Source organism: Hypomesus nipponensis, chromosome 7 (genome assembly GCF_054491055.1).
Source record: "Hypomesus nipponensis isolate SF chromosome 7, ASM5449105v1, whole genome shotgun sequence".
Taxonomy (NCBI): domain Eukaryota; kingdom Metazoa; phylum Chordata; class Actinopteri; order Osmeriformes; family Osmeridae; genus Hypomesus; species Hypomesus nipponensis.
This window is the reverse complement of record NC_140367.1, coordinates 13,299,420-13,322,706: the sequence shown is the minus strand read 5'-3', so window position 1 is coordinate 13,322,706 and position 23,287 is coordinate 13,299,420. Positions and strand designations below refer to the sequence as shown.

Genomic DNA, 23,287 nt, shown 5'->3' with positions numbered 1-23,287 from the left:
CGACAATCAGGCAAAAGAGACAAATTTAGCCGTTTAGCTCCATAGACTCCCATTCAACATGCACTCGCTCGCGATCACTCCCAGTGGAACTCTGGTGGAACTGAAACCAAATTCGGTACAATGGGGCTTAATAGGGAGTGGCAAGGCTCTCCTTAAACAGGCTCTGCTCTGGCTCTCCTTAAACAGGCTCTGCCGGAACTCTCTCCTCAGGCCCCTGAAGCCGGAACTCTCTCCTCAGGCCCCTTTTTTCATGTGTTTCCGAGGTATTAGCGCCACCGCTGGTCGGAGGATACTGTAGGCTATTTATATTAATAGGCTAACTTACATTGAACTTCGGTTTTAGCATAAGTCAATAGTGTTTAACAAAGCGGAAATTATCATTGCGGCTAGCGTTAGGTACAGGGTTCTAAATTAACACCCGCCAAATGCGGGCTAAATTTCATTTTCATAATAAAAACTTGCTACTCGAACATAAGGCTATGTTCTCGGCATGGTTATTGTTAATTTATCGCCCGGCAGTAGCCTAAGTTTCCCATGAACACTGTGCCGTAATTCTACTGGAATTCCAATGTTATTGGAATATGGAATATATGTTTAGTACTATTACACATCTTTATGATTGAGGTGGTAATTGATGAAGCAACATTTAACATAAATACAAGGATGGATATTGATTTCAGATTAAGAGAGTAGTGTTGTTTGTATTATCAACATTAAAAAATGAATTATTTCAGAGCCGACTCTTGTTGCCGTGGAAACAATAAACAAAACACGAGCCAGCTGTTGCTGCTGCAAATGACCAACGGAAAAAATGTGATTCTATAATGACCACTAGATGACGCTAAACTGCCAAACCTATTTTCTATGCTTGCCAGGGGCAGAACAGTGATCATGTTCGTAATGTTAGCAATACGTAACGCTAGCTGCAATGCTAATTTCCGCTTTGTTAAACATTATTGACTTATGCTAAAACCGAAGTTCAACGTAAGTTAGCCTATTAATATAAATAGCCTACAGTATCCTCCGACCAGCGGTGGCGCTAATATCTCGGATACACATGAAAAAAGGGGCCTGAGGAGAGAGTTCCGGCTTTAGGGGCCTGAGGTGAGGAGAGAGTTCCGGTTTAGAGGGGCCAGAGGAGGGAGCACTGCATTTGGACCCTTCTCGTTTAATGACATTCTCTGGTTCCGGTTTAGAGTGGCCTGAGGAGGGAGCACTGCATTTGGACCCTATTGCAAAAACCGGGACCACGTTATTCCTCCAGTTCTCCCCATATTAGACATTCTAAGTCTATGAGCATAACAAGTTAAAACAGGAAGTGAAAATCGAACCAAGGTATGCTAGCTATCCATACACAAACACACATTTATTAACAACTGAAGCTGTTGCTTAAGGTAATAATAATACATTGCCAGTTATTTCTATAAAGAACAATGAATGTTCTAAAATAGTTACCAGACAAAGATTTACTATCAGCTCAGTCGATGTGATCCGTGCTAATTTAGTTTATCAGCTAGCTAGCAAATAGTTAACTATGTCTGTGACCCAGCGTTAATAACTTGTATACCTACACAAGATAATCTCAAACAAACGTGTCGACCTTTCCATCAGGCCACAGATATAATCATAGTTTTAAACAAGCACAATTTTATTGGAAAATAAAATACAGATGAGTTGGACCAGAGCCCGTCTACATTCTCTCCTTGGACTTTAGCTCCAGCAGTACTAGTAGTAGGCCCTGAGTACTGTCAATTTTCCGTACATGCGCAGCCTTGTTTCTCGAACCTGAAGTTTGGCTAGCTAGCCTAAAATGTTCGATCGAGAATGTTTACCAAACGAATGGGAACATAGCTGCAGAAGAACGTAGACTAACCATTAGCATACAATTTCTCTATATTGTGCGTATGTAGCTAGCTAGATAACACCAGGTTCGTAAATCCACTGGCTAACTGGTGCTACTACTCAGGCGGTGGACAAGGAAAAAGTAATTTCAAATGATGAGCCACATTTCGGTATGTGTGTATCCGACTGTTGAGTCTGCAATCAGAATAGTTTAGGCAAGAGTTGAGTGTGCTCTTCCTTAAAAGTGAAATTGAACTACTCTTTCATTCTACTGTAACAGGAATTATGTGTTCATTGGAAACGGTTTTAGCAGATGCCAAGTCGCTCGTGGAACGTCTGCGCAACCATGACAGCGCAGCAGAGATGCTCATTGAACAGACAACTCTCCTTAACAAGCGAGTGGAAGCAATGAAACAGGTAGTCACGTATCAGATTATTAGTTCTGTATGTGTGCCAAAGTGTCGTCTGAATGCCTTTTTGCACAGCAAGTATGATCACAGCATAGTCAACATTTTCAACAACATAAAACGTGTACAGCTTGTTGTGTTGGTTAATATAAAGTTGATTTTATGTATTGAATCATTGTCAGCTTCACGTCTTCCCAGCTAACACAGTTACGTTGCCCTTACGTTGCCGCAACGTCACTCGTTGAGCTAACATACGTTGCCGCAACGTTGCGGGACCGTGCATCTGTGGGGCGCCAGTAGGTTGCCGCAACGTCATCTTGTGACGTTGCCAGTCCGTAACCGCGACGTCGTTGCAACGTTGTTTTCCGACGTAAAGGCCGTTATATGGTACTCCGTACTTCACGATTACGGACACGTGGGAAGGGCCTACACATAGATAGAACGCCCTGGAACGCCCTCTCCGTTGTCTCCGGGGCCCTCGGAGAGCTCTCCCGTGCACCGTTGAAATTCCTGTCGATCCGTCATGCCGTGCTGTACAGCGACGGATACCCCTTGGCCGTGATTGGTCCGCTACGACATCATTTCCTAACGACATCATTTCCGGAATCTCACATTTCTGTACTTCACGTTTCCTGTTTCATTCCCTATATCACAATACCGCCATGTTTTAAAATCCACAAAAAAAAACTAAAAACACAGAAGAGCGCATTGCTGAAGAGGTATGCAAATATCCTCACCTCTTCAACACATTGATAAAAGACTATAAAGATGCGCGAATGAAGGCCAATTCGCCATTCAAATAGAGACTTGCCATTGCACAACAACATACATATTACCCAGCAATCGTCATTGCTAATCACAAAAATACCAAAGAAAATAAGAACGTATTCATTTCATGGAATCGTTTTTTAATAGGTTTCTATAGTGTATATAAGATCATTTTGTTATAGAGTGCTACTATTTTCCCCACAAATAATACCTACCATGATAGAGATAAGTTTGCTCTTTCAGGTGGTTATATAGCATTAGACACAGTCTTTAATATAATATTATGTGACTGCACCTGCTGCACTCATCATCTGACTAGTGACAGCTGGAAGGAGGGTCACACGTGTGATGAGAGGTGGGAGATAAACAACTACGATTTCTAACTTACAAAAACGCAACAAAGCAACGTGTTTTCGACAAAAAAAACGCTTCTCCACCTACTGTTCTGGCGGTGAATTGTTTTCAGCACCCCCAGCCTTCGGAGAACCATAAAGGCAACATAAATGCTAATGAATCCTTCCTATCCGGCGGCCCGCCCATCCGTAACGGAGTACCATACTGGCACCTTTACTAGTCCGTAACCACGACCTCCAAGCAACGTTGTTTTGTGACGTTGCCAGTCCGTAACCGTGACCTCCTAGCAACGTTGTTTTGTGACGTTGCCAGTCTGTAACCGCGACCTCCGAGCAACGTAACTTTGTGACGTTGCTAGTACGTAACTGCGACGTTAATTACTAACCTGTATTTCTCAATTCTATTGCTTATATTGGGGCGGTTCATATGCGACCTCATTTGCCCCAAATGCTACTTGTTCTTGTATAATAGGCTACATAGCCAACTTCAGGAGGACTATGTTTGTGTGGTTTGTAGCCTAACTCAAGCTAATCATAATCATAGCATTTCCATGTAACATTCAGTCATTTTATTTCAAACAAAGTGCCAAACAGTGAATGAACATCTTCTGCCAGTCCCCGCTACAGGTCCACTGTGGTTCTTTGAGATTAGCTGTAACATTGATGTAAATAACACATGTTACCTTGAATGGTTGTATACAAAGCATTAGTAAGACAACATTTGTTGTTTTGACAAATATGTATCCCCCTGCCACGATCAGAACAACTTAAGTATGTCTTACAATGAGTTGGCAATGCTATTGAGAAGCTTTGAGTGTCTTATATTTGCACTTGCCTGGCTGCCAGCTGTTTTCCTGGATCCCATATGGGTTCTCCTCCACCAGACCAGAGTTGACACCTAGGGGTCTGGTGATGCAAATGTTTTCTTCTTTTAAGCAGTGGGGGCAGGTCTGTCCGACACTCCCCCCCCCCCCCCCCCCGCCGAAATAAGTTCTAACCCTATATTTAATGTAATAGTACGTTAGGAGTACGTTAATGTAATAGTATAATACGAAATGTAATATTGCATATATTTTTGTCCTATTTTCCGTAAAGCAATACAGTTAGGCTACTTACAGTATGTTCTAAATGGCAGAAATATGCTGCCAATACGTAACAACTTATTGTAAATGGTCAGTAGCCTAGCCTACTGATCAAGGTACTCGAAAGCATGTACACAGTCGGCTTCATTTGATCTCGATAGGCTAAGCATTCTTTAGTAAATAATAACAATATACCCACTATTAATTAAAACTACTTCAGCATAATAATGCACCTAAAATACAAACGTGAGCAAGGGCAGCAATCGCTATTGAATCAACAGGCATGCAATTATGCTAGCAGGGGAAGAATACAAACAACAAAAATCACCAGTTAACTTAAATTTGCAATAACTGTAGACTATTACAATAACAGCTGTTATTGCTGTTACAGTAGGCTTTAATTAACTGAAAACAAGTTATACGATTTACAGTTCTCAAAGACGAACACACGCAATCTCAACTGCGCTGTGAAGCGCTTGTCCTTGATAGTCTCCGACATGCACTCTAACAATCACTGCTGATAGACGGCCTAAAATCTTGTACAGCCCTATTTCTGATACCGTGGCGGCAGAAATTTTGCCGTAGCGCGCGTCACGACAAAATCAACATAGGGGAAACACTGATCAGCATCGCACATGTGTGATCGTTCGAAAGCAGGACCCCACAGCGTAGCGTCGCACATGTGTGATTCTGAACATTACAACCGACCATTTTCCGATAGACAAACAATGTGACAAACGCTATAGTATGGCTTCAAAATTTACAATTAGTAGGCTAACAAGTAACACTAGCAGGTAGGAGCATTGCTACGAGTATTATGCTAGGTTGCTAGGTAACGGAAGCTAATTAAAGCTACCTAGCTGCCGTTTTGGAAAAAACTCACTCGTGGAAGCGTCAGAAATATTTAGAACTCACGCATCTTAAGGTTAAAACGAATAAACTTATCCAAAAACAGATGTCATGTAAAAATTGGAAGAATTAGTGACATGATACTTTTATAGACGCCATTGCTGTGCATGCCATGACCGACTGATCGAAACGTGCTCAGCCAAGAGCTAGCTCCACAGTTTGAAAATCCAGGGCTAAATAAACTATTTTCGGACAAGGTGTTTTCTAACAGTTCTGAACGTTTATTTTCACTGATTCTTTTGTGGTTGATTTGTGAGACGCTAAACTTTGTATGTATTTTCAGTATTTAACTTTCTGGAGGGTTTAGCCTTAACTCTACAGTACATTATACTAGCTTTACTACTAGGTAGTAGCTAGCGAAATCCTAACGTAAACAATGTTAATCTGAAACACATAACCAGGCTTAATAGCCTGAATTTCAAACCTATACGTAGTAGCATGTTCCATCCATTTCAGAAAATATGTTTATATATATCTATTTCTGTAAAGAAACTCACCTTTGAAGTAGCTAATTTCCAGTTAAAATCCATGAGTTCAAGACGTTTGATTCGCTGCAAAGTCTTTTCTGAAATCCCAGTTTCAGAGATGCGTTGAAATGGGCATGCACAAAATTGTTGCTCAGGGGCAGACTGAGGGGAAGCTAGGTTGGCTAAGGAAGAATTGTAATATTCTGTGATGACTTGTCTTTGGAAATAAAACTTAAGAATCGCTTGCCTTTTGGTCACATTTAACAATTTTGTATTACAAAATTATTGCAGCTCAAATTTGCATTGGGTGTCATACAGCTTTAGTGTGCTGGACAAAGAATGTTTGCTTAATTATGTTACACATCACACATTGATTGCTTTTGTACATGTAAAGAATGAAATACTTATATTTTGATATAGGCCTAAGGCTAAGCATATAAGAATTATATTCCAAATTCAGTCTTTTACTTATTAAAGCTATGTTCCTGCATATGAGGAAAATTGATGACCATGCTGGGGCTGAGCTGCACATGAATTACATACATTGTCTACATTTATACGTGCTTGGTGCAACATTTAATATTGTGTGATTGAAATTCATGTAGACTATGGCCACATTACAAAAGTGTTAGAACTGAGAGCAGTCCAGTGTGATCTCTCCATGGATAAACCACTGCACTCGAGATCCGTTGTCCTGCGACCAAAGAGCGACTTAACGGCAACTTAACCCATGGTACCAAATTGAATGTATCCAGCCGACCAAGGGACAACGTCACGGCAACGTTGTCCACGGGACTAAAATAACAGTATCCAACCGACCAAGGTACGACGTCGCGGCAACGTTGTCCACGGGACCAAAATTACCGTAACCAGCCGACCAAGGTACAACGTCGCGGCAACGTTGTCCATGGGACCATAAAATAACATAACCGGCCGACAAAGGTACGACGTCGCAGCAACGTCCATGGGACCAAAAAATAACGTAACCGGCCGACCAAGGTACGACGTTGCAGCAACGTTGCCCACGGACCTAAAAATTACGTAACCAGCCGACCAAGGTATGACGTTGCGGCAACGTTGCCCACGGACCTAAAAATGACGTTGCCAGCCGACCAAGGTACAACGTCGCGGCAACGTTGTCCATGGGACCAAAAAATTACGTTACCAGCCGACCAAGGTACGACTTTGCGGCAACGTTGCCCACAGGTCTAAAAATAACGTAACCAGCCGACCAAGGTACGACGTCGCGGCAACATTGTCCATGGGACCAACTGGCAACATTCCCTTTATAATGTTGCTACGATGTTGCCACGACGTTGCCAGAAGATAACGTCGCGGGTTACCAACTGAGCACCTACTGGCAACGTTGCCGCAACGTCATGTGTTAGCTGGGTTTCTCTGTTCCGGTTGTTTTTTTTCTTCTCCACCATCCTTATTAACGTTAGAAATGAGACCGTTGGACTAACAAAAAAATATTGGTTAAATAATAAGTATTCACTCACCTTTGTCAATATTTGGTGGAATTTGGGAGTGTCCGCAAGATGAATATCTCCTTCATAATGCTAGTCTATTTGTTAAATACAGACTGTTCCTTGATCCTGACCTCAAATACTGTAGAACTATGCACTTCTGCTGTACTTTCTATATGACTATTTGTACGTTGCTTCGGAAAAGAGTCTGGTAAATGAATAAAATGTTATTTATTTTTAACCAACTGAGGTGCTGTCTAACAAACTGAAGACTTAGAAAGGTTTATCAATTACTTGGCAGAACTGTTATGGGAACAGTGTTTCTAGTTAGGGTAACAGTTCTGACATTAAACTTGTGGCCTTGTAAACCATTGTCATTTGCTGGCAGGTGTTAGTGTGGAGCCCTGAATTATGAAAATAATGACAGAATGACATTTGTTTGGATTTGTGGATTCTTTCACACATTTTATAAAGATAATTGTTGCTCTCCTAAATAAAATTTAACCATGGCCTGTGTTTTTGTTGCCAGTATCAAGAAGAGATTGAGACGTTAAATGAGGTGGCAAGACATAGACCCCGCTCCAGCCTTGTAATGGGAATTCAGCAGGAAAATCGACAGATCCGTGAGCTTCAACAAGAAAACAGAGGTACAAATAGTGTAGGAGCCATTATTGTGCACATATGGGGTTAATGGGGCTTGTTTCATTTGGGTGTGGTTTCATTTGGGTGTGGTTTGTGGTGGCTGGGTTATACAGGGTCACAGGCAGGGGTGTCGTTAAACCCTTTTTACTGGGGCACGTGCCTTAGTATAAATCTGCTGTGCCCCAGTAAAATCTATGAGTTTTAACAATTTACTTTATCAGTCAGTGCATTAATTTAGATTTATAATCCCAGAAAAAATCACGCAGTATCCGAATCAACGATTGTGATATCAATACAGTTTAACCAAAACACAAATGCATGCAACATTCCATGTCAGTGCGCTCATCTGAGCTTGCCATATAGCCACTGCAGCATGCAAACAGAAGTCCAGATGTCGGACTCGGCACACATTTCCATGACACATTTTTAATTTGGTCTGCTACTTTTTGCCAGCCTTCTTTCTTGGATTTTCCAGAATTTGAGGTGTTCCCTGGCGTTCTGATTAAATCCTCAAATTAGGAGTAACCTTCGAGCAAACTGTTGCGCTGTTGGCTCTGTCGCGTAAAAATCAGGGCGCTCATTTTGGCCTCGGTGAGCAGCCATAGACTTATGTGCGCAGCCAATAGCAGCATTGCTGATCAAGGTTTCTACTATCGATGCATACCCCCTTTTAGACCAACACATAACTCAATCCAGCTATACTAATTATAAACAACATGGGTGTTCAAAGAACCGAAGTAGCCAGATGATTAGCAAGATGATGTCATATTGGATGTGTCATTTGATCTCGGATGTAATAAGCGACGTATGGAGAACGGGCCCCAACCCTACTGGTTATGTAACGTTGGTAGAATGGTATACCGGTCACGGTATCAGCTCACAGCAGGCACATACTGTGCTGTAAGCTATCTAACAAGCGTTTTATAAAGCAATTTAAACCGGTTGCACCATAACAATTATTTGCACTTGCACAAATGTTCCCAAATATATTTTTGGGTTGCACAGATAAAATTTTGGGAGCATATGCGACCAATTTTAAGCCCTGAGATACAAAAATATGTATATATACACACAGTTTACTGTACCTCTTCTTTCTGCAGAGTTGCGAACGTCTCTAGAAGAACACCAATCAGCCCTTGAACTTATTATGACTAAGTATAGAGAGCAGGTCTTCAGACTCCTTAAGGCCAGTAAGAGAGATGACCCCGCCATTGTTACACAGTTAAAGGAGCAGCACACCACCGTAAGTAATGCCAGATTTTTGGTCTTAACATTTTTATTGTATTGATTTGAACCCAATTGATTTCACCCACTCTGCAAGATGAATGCTTAATCTTTTAAAATAATTGACATGTTAAATGCTGTTATATCCACAAAGGGGGGAGGGTGAACCTCCTTATTAATGCCCATGGTTTTGGATTGAGATGTCCAATAAGCTCATATAGGTATTTTGGCCAGGTGTCCACACTTGGTCATATAGTGTATGTCTCAAACGATGGCAGGTAAAAAAAAATTATTGCAGAAGATAAAAATGCAATGATTTTGTTAAAAGCTTCCTCAATGTTCCAATATCCTTATTTCTTGCATCATTTCCTCTTTTTATATATTTTTTGTCTACTTTGTTTTGTTCAGCTGAAACATTGTGCTCTTATAAATATGGGTCTGGGTGTTTGTTATGCATAAGTGCATTTAATTGTATGGAAAAACATGCCATTAACTTAATTGGAATCATCAGTATTTTCTGACAATGTAAAATTAATGTAAAAAATGTTTTCTTGGCCATATACAGGGCTCCAAACTGCGACCAAATAGTCGCATTTTGAGACCAGTTTTTGAGACAGTTTGAGCATTTTTTACAAGCACTCACGCATGTGTGACCTACAAATTTGGAATTTATTGGGTGTGCACAACGTCAGCACACGTTAGCAACGACGCATAGATATAACGTTCTAATAGAGGGTTTTCACCAACGTCACGTTCTGGGCGGTAACTCGGATGCGCGGCCATTGTGGAGGCACTCGGTGTAAAAAACTGAACGGAGAAGAATGGAGTATTGTGCGCTTTAGATACTTTAAGTGAATGTAGCCGTGTCTAACCAACCAAAAAGCTCATCAAAATGCGTCCAAGATGCAAAGTCATATTGGGAAGGACTTGGACCACAAGAAAAGGCGGGATTTTTCAAGAAATTATGATTTATTGGCGGTGCAGATCCGTACGAGTTAGCTCCCTCTTCTTGGATCCGTGACGACCTGGTGATTCGTCCTCTACCTGGTTTTCTCGCCGAGCCCATACACAGTGGAAGACCTTAAATCCTACAAAGGTTTGGAGGCCTATAACCAGATGGTGTGTGGATGGGTGAGGGAGACAGGTGAGGGAACTTTTGGAAGTCGATAATATTCCAAATGTTTTTCTCGATCTGTCCTATTGGTACAACCTGACACACGGCAATAATTAACCATTTTCCTTGAAGATGCTCGGTATATACTTCAGTGCCTGTGTTTTGTTGTTTTGTCTTTGTTGTGATGCGGAGTGCCTCCAGTATGGCGACTTCCGGTCTGATGACGCATCGTGAAAACCCTCTAGAAGACAGCGATATCAGCGAGCCCGCAGCATTAGTACCGTAGCTAAAACTCTAGGAAAGTTGAGGCTATTTTTTGCTAGCTACCTATAAACCTAGCTAAAAGTCTTGGAAAGTTAAGGCTGTTTTTTTGCTAGGTTCCTACAAACATGGATCAGTCTGCCAGACAAGTGGGTTTCCCTTCGTTCTTTTGATGAGCAGTTTCACAAGCCCTTCAACCCTGCGTCATGGAGCCAAGCAACTAAATACTCATTTAGCACTAGCGTTGCTACTGTATCCCTGCCTGTGTTTGTGCTGTTATCCTCGGCATGTATCGTGTCGTGGTGTTGGACGACTGATCAAAAAGTTTATCATACATTTAAGTCATTTAGCTAAGACTTGCATGTACAATACATAATGTCACATTAAATAATGTATTTAAACTCAAGCATATGCGGTGCGTCGCTGTATGTCAGTTGTAAAAATTTCAGTAAAAAACTGACCCATCTGCAACCGACGCAGTTACACTCCACAATTCCCCCAGAAATTGTACCAGGGGCGATTCTACGATCAGACCTTTAGAGACCCCAATGAGAATGTGACATGAAAACAGTGCTTTGCAAAAGTTCTAAACCCCCTTGCTAATGTAAATCCCCAATTTCACTGGATAACAATTATTACATTTATGTATTATTATGCAAAATATTGAATTAATGAAAAAACTAAGGATGTCCCTTCATGAACTACCAGCATCAGGTCTAAAATTGCCACTGAATTGTACCCTCTCTAGTTACATTAAAGGTGACATGACATGCTGTTTTTGGATGCTTTTATATAGGCCTTAGTGGTCACCTAATACTGTATCTGAAGTCTCTTTCCCGAAATTCAACCATGGTGCAGAATTATAGCCACTACAAGTAGTCCCACAATCAGCTTTCCTCAGAACGCGCTGTTTCTGTGTCTGTAGCTTTAAATGCTAATGAGGAGGAGACGGGCGGCAACATGCGCTAATGTTTACAACGGATGTATCGCAATGGCTCGTAGCCCCCGTTGCTGTAAGATGCCTCGAATTTAGCCATTCTCATCTGATCACCCTGGTTTGCAGAAGTGCACACTCAGTCATTTCAATGAGGAGAAAGGCGGATATCGCGCGTGCCTTAACACCAACAGCAGAACGGTTATCCAAATAACAAAGAAGTGTACAACACTCGCGTTACAGCGCACACTTATTCACACACACACTTGATGCCATCTACCTTTACGTTAGCAACAGTAACTCAGCTGTTGGCTGCAGAGCTAATGTTACAGCCACATTCTAAGGGCAGCAAGCTAGGTAACCATATACAGTAAAGCAACAAAATGATATAGCGTTAGTTAACTTACTTGTCCAAGGTTTGTAGCTTGACCAATGAGATTTAGTAATGATCCAGAAAGGCCAGCTTTGTGTTGGCTCAAGTTGAGGAAACAGTAGTGGCTGAAATGTTTGGCGCAGTAATACAACACTTTGGGAAGTTGTGTCGGAGCATTTCCAGCGAAAATAAAGTTGACATATTGGTTGTGCAGAGGCTCGGATGAAGGAATTAAATAAAGATTTGTGCTTGCATTTGTACATCCAAGCACTGAGCAACTGTTATGCTTTGTTTGTTTGCTCGCCATGATGTCTCTCCAGGAAAAAACGATATCGCACTCACCCTTGCACGGTGGTAGTTCAGTTTCTCATGGGCGGGCCAGATGATCTGGGCGGGCAAAGCAGAGAGAGTGGAGGTAACCTTGCTCCTATCTACGTCACTAGGAGGAGATTTTCAAACAGCAATTGAGCCTTCATTTTGTCAAAGGCGGAGAAGAACACGCAGTGCTTGGTTTAGACTTATCGAAAATTCTAGCCACTGGGGGACCAAAGGCAGGCTACGGGAACTCATATTAAGTAAGGGATAATGCCCGACGAGGTGTCCAATATCATCTGATAACGGACGATGCGGAGGCGTGAGTCCGTTATCAGATGATATTGGACACCTCGAAGGGCAGTATCCCGCTTATACCATGGTCACTTGCCAACGATTTTTTTTTTACAAACATTAATTTATGTTTTAAGGCGTTTTGCAATAGAAATCTAACGTTTTTTAACGTTAGCCAACTCTGATATTTATAGTCCGCTCAGCTCATAGAACCAACACCGGCTTTCCTTTGGCTGAGCTATTAGCCCAAAAGCTAACGTTATGCTAGCAGGATTCAAAGCCAATAACATTGTGTACGGTTGACAAACAGTAAATATAATTTTACAGTATGTTTGACAATAAGATTTGCTAGCTAACCAGCCATGTCACTGTCCCAAAATCAATATCAAGATTTTCACGAACAATATCGGCCATATACTAGTACTAGGGCTACTGTATGGCCGCAGCCTGTGGAGCGAGTTGAATAGCAAATGGATGTGAGATGATCGCATCATAGTTGACATTTTCTCCAATCAGTGATTATAATTTGACAGTATGTTTAACAACAAGACTAGCCAGCTATCAAGCCATGTTATTGTCCCCAAATAAAATCAAGATTTTTAAGAAGAAAATAATCGGCCATGTGTAGAGTTGCTACTAGCCGCAGAATGTCTGAAGTAGATTGACTAGCGAGGTGAATAGCGAATGGGATGTGAGATGAGCGGTTACGTGACACTGACACACTACATTCAGAAAAGAAACATTTTCCAAATAGGTTAAAATAAATATTGAAGTCACTCATTGTTGTAAATACAAGTTTGCTTGTTGAAGTCTTTCACTTATTGTAAATGGAGGCTTTGACTACGTCACTGTTGTTATGGTTACATATTTAAGATATTTTGTACAGGCTCCTGTGTAGCCAGCGGAATAATTTAGAACGGTGAAGACAGTTTTTCTGCAATGACGCAGTAGGTGTCCGTTATCACCCTATAATGTACACCCCTGCAGCCAATCAGAATCGAGTATTCACCCAGACCATGGTATAATGTTAAATAACCTCATAAAATGAAGTTTTCATGTCATGTCACCTTTAATAAATGCATTGCAGGTCAATATAAGGTGTGCCCCAAAATGTTCTGTTTGCGCTCCTAAAATTTTCAGTCGGGTAGGGTTGGTAATGAATAATCGACGATCGATTAATTGTCATTAAGAATTCATTAGAATAAAAATCCAAGCCTAATGAATAATCGTTATTGTATTGCCGCCCATTATGAAAACAACATCTTCCAGTATTTTGTGCGAATGCGACTTCCTACCGCAGACAAGCAAAGATGAAGCGGGCTAGGAGAAGTGCAGTGTGGGACCATTTCTCAAGGAAAGATAAAGTCTACTGCAGTTACTGTGACACTGTATTTACTTACCATAGTTCAACGTCTCCACTAATATATAATTTAACAAATATAAATTCCAGCGGAGGTCTACAGCAGCAAACCATTCAGGCTACACTAGCTAGGAGGACGTGTGATGACAAGCGAGCTAACGAAAGTAGGCTAGCCTGTAAGGTAGCTATAGCCTACATCTTGCTAATAAGTTGCCACGACTGTCAGTTTAAAACAATGATTTAATATGGCATTAAGACATGTTTTGTTATAATTCTTGTGTATTTGTGTCCAGTCTGAATGGACACAAATACTAAATGTATTTTTTTCATCCCCAACCTTCAAGTGGGTTCTATTAACATAAACCTGAAGCATTTTAGTATGTCCCATTTGCTGATTACTTTGCTAATTAATACAGTTGTTAATGTTGATTCCAGTATTCAAATATGTTTTTATCCCTAAAATCTTCTGTATATTTAAACAGGAAATGCGGGCACACTATGATAAAATCAATGAGATGGCGACGGTAATGAAGAAGGCAATTGAAGTGGATGAGGAGAGACAATGTGAAGATGAGGAAAGGATCAAACAATTGGAGGTGAGCAGTCATTGGGGTTTTCACACTTGGTCCCATTCAGCCCTCAAAACAAACTCAGATTGATTAGTCCGCATTTATTGCGCATGGTAAACTCTAGGGAGGTGGTCTAAGTATGCTTCGCTTTGAGTCCGCATTGTGGATCATTAATCTGTGCATTGCTAAGAGAAAGTGCTCCAGGTTCGCTTTGCCATTGTATTTTATCCCTCTCTGCTTGATGTAGACGAACCATATAAATTGACTGGGACATTTGAAAAAACAAACATGCAGCCATGGGAGCTGGTAATGCTGGTATTACTAGTGGATGGGGAGTTGTTTGGTCAGAGGAAGAAACTACTGCACTTCTCCAGATATGGAACGAAGAACACCTCAAAAGGCAGTTATCTACCATGCACAAAAACATATAAAATGAGAAACGTGATAAAATGAAAAAAAGGTTCCAAGCAATGTCATGACATAGTGGGTACAATAATTGTAATCGTAGAATGCAAATATGTTTTGTAAAGTGGATGAACATAACAATAAATGTATTCAGCATAATCACATATGAGCGAAACAAATTACTTTACTTTATATGACTTTGATAGTTTGCAACTATTTTGCAAATGGTAGGCTAAACCATTTATGAATATAATAAGGTAGGCCTAATAAAAGGAGAGGATGGCATGGGCTATTATGACAACAGTGTTCAGAATAGTGTAACTAATAGTTCTTAAAGGCTTAGAATATAATAATGACAGGTGTGCGTGCGTGTTAGAATGGGTTTTGTTTTCCACGATCAGCTCAAGAACCGGGCACTCTGCAAAGTTCATATTCTGCATATGTCCTCTTTATAATCGGAGTGCAGTCAGGGTTCGACATAAGCGATGGCCCGGGGCCAGTAAAAAGTAACGTCGGGACAGTTAAATAGCAACTCAAAGGCCCGATCGGGCCACTGCAAATTATTGATTGAAAAAAAATTTGCATCATAAAAGTTAACATCCTTCATATGTTTTGCTATCTGCTTAATGCATAAATAACTTTGCAGCTCGTGGGGTGCACATTTGTCAAATCAAGAGTTGAGTGAGTGACAAGTGGTTGTCAAATTGTAATTCTCTAATCTCTATACATTTTTTTAAGAACTGGTGCGAGACAAAAGTGAAGATGAAAGCAAAGTAGAGCTTTGAGTTAAAACGGAAGCAACTTTTTTTATGGAGCGAAGATGCACTGTGTCGTATGTTCCTGTCTTAAGCAGACAAAAGTGGATCTTTTTTACACAGGCACCGACAATTTTCGAAAACAATCCCTGACCAGCCATGCTAGCAGGCAGCACCTGGTTTGCGTGACATTTAAGCGGATGGTTGACAATCTATCTTCCAGGCCGTTGACCATGCTGGTTAGGAATTAAATGCAGATGCCCATCATGTTGTTACACGATTTATAACAACGGCATATCACGTAATTAAGACGGACAGACGTTCGCCTTGTTCCCCCGGGCTATTGAACTGCAGCAGAAGAATGGTGTCGACTTGGGTACTTAGTATCATACTGATTAAATGCAATGGAAGCTTTTATAAATTAGCATTGAGGGACCAGAGGTTTCAGTTTCAGCCAGACAGTCGTGCAGAGATTGGCTGTCAGCAGGGAAGAGAGCACGTTTTTGAGGTTAGAAGTCAATTGTTTTGCTGACTATTACCTTATAATTTTTTATCACTAGAAATGTGATTTCATTTTTGTTCTTTTTATATCCAGGATGTTTAATAAATGGTTAAACATGTTAACAGAATAACATAACTTAAGTCTTTGGTTTTGTTGTAACAATGATAAATTACAACTTTTGGAGGGGGGGGCCAGTAAAAATGTCACAATTTTTTTTAATGTTGAACCCTGGCAGTGTTGGAGGATAACAATTGACGTTGTTTGGATGCGCATTTCCAATATGAATATGAATAAAATAATAAAAAAACTAATTTGCTGCCAGTTTGGCTTGCTCTCTTCGCCTCCCAGCCCCTTCACTCTGATTGGTCCTCTGGTCTGCAGCAAGTTTCCAACAAGTCTGTCCTATCCTTTCAATGTCAAAGTGAACAAAGGTGAAAAGTATAGAAATAATTTAGCCTACCAATACACATTTATTTTTCCTTTAGTGGCAGAAAGTGGCAGTTAGTGAGGATGACTGAGTCCATGCCAAACTTCTTCAGTCTCCTCAAGAAGAAGAGCCGGGCTGCTTTGACCACCTTGTCCGTGTGAGCAGACCAGGTGAGGTCATTGCTGATGTTCACCCTGAGGAACCTGAAGCAGCTGACCTTTTTCACTTCGGATCCGTTGATGTGAAGGGGTGCATGCTCCTCCTCCTGCCGCCTCCGATGGTCCACAATCATCTCCTTGGTTTTGCTGACGTTGCGAGAGAGGTTATTGTCCTGACACCATGATGTCAGGGTCTTAACCTCCTCTCTGTAGGCTGACTCATCACTGCCAGAGATGAGGCCCACGATGGTTGTGTCGTCAGCAAACTTAACAAGGAGGTTGGAGCTGTGCGTTGCCCTACAGTCGTGAGTGAACAAGGAGAACAGGAGAGGGCTGAGCACACAGCCCTGGGGGGTACCTGTGTTGGTGATCAGTGTGGATGAGGTGCCATCACCGATTTGCACCACCTGTGGCCTCCCCAACAGGAAGTTGAGGATCCGCTTGCAGAGGGAGGCGCTTAGTCCCAGGTCCACAAGCTTGGAGACCAGTCTGGAGGGGATGATGGTGTTGAATGCCGAGCTGTAGTCAATGAACAGCATCCTCACATACGTATTCCCTTTGTCCAGGTGGGAGAGAGCGTTATGCATTGTCAGGGCGATGGCATCATCTGTAGACCTGTTGGACCGGTATGCAATCTGCATAGGGTCCAGGGTGGGAGACAGCGAGGAGCAGATGAATTATTTGACTAGCCACTCGAAGCACTTCATGATGACAGAAGTCAGTGCTATCGGGCAATAGTCAATTCATGCAGGTGACCTTGGTGTTCTTGGGCACAGGGACGATGGTGGTCCTGTTGAAGCAGGTGGGGAGTACAGACAGTGCTGAAAACAATTCACCGCTAGAAGAGTAGGTGGCGCAATGGTTTCTTGTAAGACGTCATCGAGTGTTTATTTACCTGGGTTACCGAGAAGTCGGAGCAAATTTACAAATTAACCTTTTCATCAATAAAATATGCACATTTTCAGCAACTGCATTGCCCATTTTCATCACATTTGACGTACAGCAATTGTAAAAACGTACAGCAAAGGCAGTCAAAGGATTCTGTTTGTCCTGTTTATCACGGCCACCCCGCCCCTGCAAGTGGTTCTTAATACTGACCAATCACAGCCAAGCCTCTCCGAAATTACGACGGATAGTTAGAAAATTCAGGAGGTGCACGTCAAGCTCTCCGAGGCTCTCCGAGGGCTGACGGAGAGCTTGTAGAGGGCGTTCCACGGAGACGAGGGCGTTCCCACGTGTCCGTTTTTCGAAAAACGCAGAAGCATATATCGGCCTTAAGCTACAGTTAATGTAGGCATGCCACTGGCCAGGCCTTCAGGTAGCTCCACTGCAGGGGGGTCACTGTCCCTCACAAAGCGAGCGTAGAAAGTATTCAGCTTGCCTGGCAGTAGGACAGAGGGACTGGGTCTTACTGTAGTCTCTCCCTTTGTAGTCAGTAATGGCTTTAAGTCCACTCCACATGCACCTGGGGTCAGAGCCATGGTAGCTGGGTCCTGTAAGCCCTTTTCGCTGCTTTGATGGCCTTCAGAAGGTCATACCTGGCCTTCCTGTACTGAGAGGGCTGGAGTCACTGCACAGGACCAGGGAGCAGATCAGGCAGGCTTACGCAGATGTTGACCCAGATGTGGCAGAGTTGCTGAGGGAGGATGCAGATCAGTCATAAACAAAAAAAAAAAGAGGCTTCACCTCTCCCTATGGAATTGGTGTGTGCATTGACCTCCTTTCAGGACTGGTGATAGACTATGAAGTCCTATCCTCATATTGACATGCTTGTGCCCTGAAGGAAATTGCCAAGAGAGAGAAAAATAACAGAGCAGGAGTTTGACAGCTGGAGAGAGACGCACAATGACTGTGCTAAAAACTTTTCAGGATCTAGTAAGGCAATGGAGCAGGAGTCAGCAAAGAGGATGTGGGCCAGATCTGTGTATTGCCATGCGGTACACTGATGCTCTCAGATGGGGATAGTGCAGCATTTAGGGAGATGGTTGCACTAAACCCATACCCTGGGCATGACATTTTAAAATTGGTGTATCTCAATTAGGGATAGGGATCGTTAATTTTTATCGATATCTATACAATTTTTGATACTTTTCTGGGGTGAGCTTGAGCTAACTACCATCTAAATGAATTAATTTGGCAAATGTTAAACATATAGCAGCACCCACACAACCCACGGCACACTTTATGTAAACAAGATTACTGAACAACATTTATAACAATAACTTAAGTAAAACTGATGTAAAATAGAACAAGGGGATTGTGTTGCTCTCAGGAAGAGGCTGGATTAAGGAGCACATATTTGCACAATGGATCCTGGTTCTGGCTAAATCTTGTCCACTACAGATATACTATCCACAATGGATGAGTAACTAGTATAAACTAGAGAGGGTACAATTTCTGGGGAAATTGTAGGGTGTGCTTGCTTGCTTCAGATGCAGGTGGGTCCGTTTTCCCTTCTTGTGATATGTTCAAGCATTTAGCCTACTCATATTGTATAATTCATTAAGAACACCCTTTGAAACAAGGAACCCCCTTTGAAACAAGCTACTGTAACAACGTTGTCACTGGCAGTATTTCAGATGGAATTGCGATTCAAATTGTACCGTCTGCTAACTGAAAATAAGCCCCCCAAAACGTAAATAAGTTTGATATTAATTTAGGGGGACATGGCTAATTCAAAAGCAGTTTGCTATAGGCAAGCTACCTGCCGTTGCTATCCACACTACACTGATTGTTTGAAAGCCCAGGAAATTAAGCTAGAACGTTTCTTTTGTAAGGGATAATTAAGCAATAAGCCCGAGAGGCCGTGGTTTGCTCTGATTTTAGAACAGGTACAGGCACGACGCAAAGCGGAGTTTTCGCCAGTTTTGTTTTGCCATGAAGGGGCTTATTTCCCCGATAATGACCGGCGTTCTATACATTAACCCACTTATTACACGGCTACTTGCCAACAAAAATAACTTAACACAGTGTGTCTTTTTACAATGTATTTGTTACCATTCGTATTGTTGATCAGCAGAGAAATAGTTTGGCAAAGACGTTGAACCTCATAGACTTTGTGAAACTTCATTCAAGTGAATGGGGCATTCTACAGCATTAAGAACAGCCGTGTAATAAGACATAATAAAGTTTAGCTATAGCTGTGGCATTTAAGACAGTACTGTAGCCTTAGCCTGGCTGCCAGCCCAACTTCTCCCCGCCCACAAAAAAATGTGGTCGGGAAGTTGGGTCTGGAGGGTCTCTTATTGGGAACAACTACATAAAACCAGGATCTGGGCGGACCAATGAAATTGCCAGGGCGGGCTTTATACGATGATGGACAGATGATCAACAGTAACGTAATCAACAACGTCACGAAAGAGCCCTTGGGTTGAATTCGTTTTCAACAAACAACATTTTACGTTGCTCTGATTGGTTGTAGGTCTATCCAATTGAGCGTAGAGGCATTTGTTTTACGAGTACAGTTGAAACACGCCCAGTAGTCACAGCCCAACGAAGAGTTTTCAGACTCATATTCTGACTAGAAGTATGAGTATGACAACGTCAGGCTACTGTAGCCTTCTACACTGCCAGTGGGCAAACCGAGTGACTCTGTGGCTACTGTAACGTCAAAACAAGACGCAGTCTCACTCAAATTCCAAGTTTTACACAAATAACAAACTATGCTGACCCGCTGGCTGTCTTCGCAATAGCCAAATCTTTAAAACACTGCTGTCCATGTAGATGTAGAATTGACCCTGGTACAAAATTAAGAAAATACTCACCAGACACAGATCGACAGTTGACTTGAGTGTCAACACTGTTGACAACACTGTGGTTGCTGCCGCAATCGTCAATGGAGGCTGACAGGCTCTCGCGTAGCAAACATATCAATGTTTTTACAGCAATCTATATTAAAATCTCACCACCTTGCTGTTTTCACAATTGTCAAATCGTCATAGCATTTCCCTCTTTCAGTTTTTTAGTGTAAAATTGAACTATAAAATTAGCTACAAAAAATACTACTATGACGCTTTCTAGCATGGCTGCCGCCTAAAAGACGAGGCGGTCTCACGGGCGACCTGCACTTGCTCGAATTTCAAAGACTGTCACAACCGAAATCAAAAATGCGAGATTGCTGTTCCACTCGAAATCGCTTCCTCTACAAAGCCAAATGGTTGTGATATTTTGGGGGTGGTATTTTTCACTCGTAATCCACGCTCCAATTTGCGAGCTAGAAAGTTTCTATCACGTTGTATCCATGCGTCGTTGCTAACGTGTGGTGACGTAGCCAGCACAGGTTACCCTTCGTCGACAAAAGGCACTTTGTCCCCACAAAAACACTGGAACCTCCTAAACTGTGCAACGGAACGTAAATCCAAATAGAAGCAACGCAATCGAGACCAAGACGAACCTTTTGACATTGACGTTGTCTATGTAGTCCAAATATTGACTGAGCCTTAGGGGCGCGAAAATAAACAATCATAAATAAAAATATATATGTGAGATAACAACGGAAAATTTTGGGGGCGTATGCGAGTGAAATAGTTGCACTGTAGAGCCCTGGATACTTGCTATGAAGTTGGGGTGCGCTGACTGCGCTCACCATGCATACCTTGGGTGGAGGAAGAGGATTGTCCTACAACGGCAGCTGGAGTTGGCACTGTTGCTTCTCGAAGACAGTCGAAAGTACTGCATTTTAACTTCAGCTGATGCCCAACGTTGAGGTGCTTATTAATTGCAGTAGTGTTCCCCCCCCTTACAAGAAATTATCTTTGAACATATATTACACGTCGCTTCGTCCTTATCTTTGGCTTTATTAAAATGTAACCAAGCCTTTGACCGCTTAGTACGTTCAGCCATCGTAGCTGCCAACAAAATGAGAAATGTAGCGAAGTAGGGCGTGAGCCAATAAAATTATTCTTCTTTTAGTTTAAAGGCGGTTGGCAGGCCATTCAATTAAACTGAGTAATTTTATTAGACAATCGATGTATGTGCACCAGTGATTTGATTTAAATGACCTGACTTATCTCTCGAGACACAAGTTACATTATATTACCTATATGACCTTACCGATAGCAGTATTGATAAGCTCGGACCTTATTGATCTTCGGGTTTTGAAAAATGTGTAACCGTGTCCTTACAGAACCGGGTAACAATCCCCATCCCTAATCTTAATCATGCTGACAAGCAAATGGGAACAGCACTGAGAAAATTGAGTGCACAGGGTAGGTTGGGAAGAAAGGGTGGGGGAAGGCCACAGCAAGTAACTGTAAAACTTTACAAAATTATTACAGGGGGGCAATTCTGAACAACCAGGGTTCAATAGATGCAATGAAGGCAGCAATATGGGCAAGTTTCCTCCACTGTATGTCCACTGATGACAACCTCTTGCATACCAGCTGCAATTACTCCTGGTGTTGGTACAGGAAAGCAGAGGAGAATGGGGAAACACCTGATAAACACCATGCTGGAAACTTTGTAACACGAGATGGGGAAGAACCTTATCCCACTGTACAATAGTATTTTCCCCCAAAATGTATGGAATTTTACAAAAATATTTTTAAAGACCGTTTTCACAAAATGATTTTTTCCTCATACTCTGAGCCAGAAATCTCATTCAGTAGCACTTACATCAAACTTTTCATTTGGATTGAATCAATATTCTGAAGGTTTTTACAAAGGGGTTTGTTAACATGTAATTCATAGCCTGATTTATTTAGCATTTTATTCATAAAACATGGTGATTTTTTTTTTTTTATGGCTGTTGACAGTATTTGCTGATTTTTGGAGCCTTTGACTCTAAAATGTCAATTCTCCATTGTTTAGATTTATGTTCAGGAAAAGTATGCATATTTCATGAAATGATGCCTAACTTGCATATTTACATGTATTCATTTAGTAGACATTTTTATCCAAAGCGACTTCCAAGAGAGAGCTTTACAAAGTTCATAGGTCACTGATAATAACAACAAGATAGCCCCAAAGACATTGCGGGTAACTAAAACATGAAGCACATATTGTGAACAACCAAAAACTAAATAAGTGCCAAAGGGAAAAACCATAAGAGCATGTAGTTAAACAAGTTAATATAATGTTGTTATAATTTGCATATTTAAATACAATATTTCTCAAACTTGTAATACAATGTATTTCTGTCTTTATGTTAGTGATCAACTGGGGAAGTTTCATGGTGATATCTGTTAGTTAAAACTTTTAGACAATTCACATGTGGTGTCTGGCTTTAAGTTATTCATTTTCTTTCAGCTGGAGAATAATGGTCTTCGTGAGTTGTTGGGAGTCAGCCGAGAGGCCTTCTGGGTACTGGAGAGAGAGAATGCCTCAGATAGCTCTTCACTCTCAGCCCTTTTAACCAGGGCTGACATCAACCTTCGGAAGAGCTAAACCCTGTATGACATTCCACCCTCCCAACTCACTTCTAGTCCCACAGACTCAGAGTACTGCACCACAATTCAGTGGAGCTACATACACTTTACATGCTCATGAGACAAGTGGCAAAGCCTTTCTTTAATATTGTTGTGGCAGATGTCTATTTTGTTGCTTGTGAGAATTGTGTTATAAGTAGTGATATGGAATAAAACAATTGTGTGAATTCTTGACCTTCTGTGCCGTGGTAATTGTATTAAATGTAATAAGTATTTATTTTTTTATATAAGAGGG

General features: G+C 41.6%; 1 protein-coding gene across 7 annotated transcripts; it reads left to right on the top strand.

Annotated features, from left to right (window-relative positions):
* The first annotated feature begins 913 nt into the window (after nt 1-913).
* Nucleotides 914-23,226, top strand: fgfr1op2 (FGFR1 oncogene partner 2). Of its 7 annotated transcripts, none has more exons than XM_084701353.1 (7): nt 914-1,104; nt 1,197-1,335; nt 2,123-2,259; nt 7,827-7,944; nt 9,040-9,182; nt 14,294-14,407; nt 22,874-23,226. In XM_084701353.1, the coding sequence occupies exons 3-7, from the start codon at nt 2,128-2,130 to the stop codon at nt 23,009-23,011; spliced, it is 645 nt and encodes a 214-aa protein (XP_084557479.1). In that variant the 5' UTR covers nt 914-1,104; nt 1,197-1,335; nt 2,123-2,127; the 3' UTR covers nt 23,012-23,226. The 7 variants fall into 7 exon arrangements, 6 of the variants coding, with proteins under 6 accessions (XP_084557479.1, XP_084557483.1, XP_084557478.1 ...); XR_014762436.1 differs by lacking the exon at nt 914-1,104 and adding an exon at nt 16,528-16,639 and having other exon boundaries at nt 1,112-1,335; nt 22,874-23,008; XM_084701357.1 differs by lacking the exons at nt 914-1,104; nt 22,874-23,226 and adding an exon at nt 14,628-14,909 and having other exon boundaries at nt 1,112-1,335.
* Nucleotides 23,227-23,287: the final 61 nt, after the last annotated feature.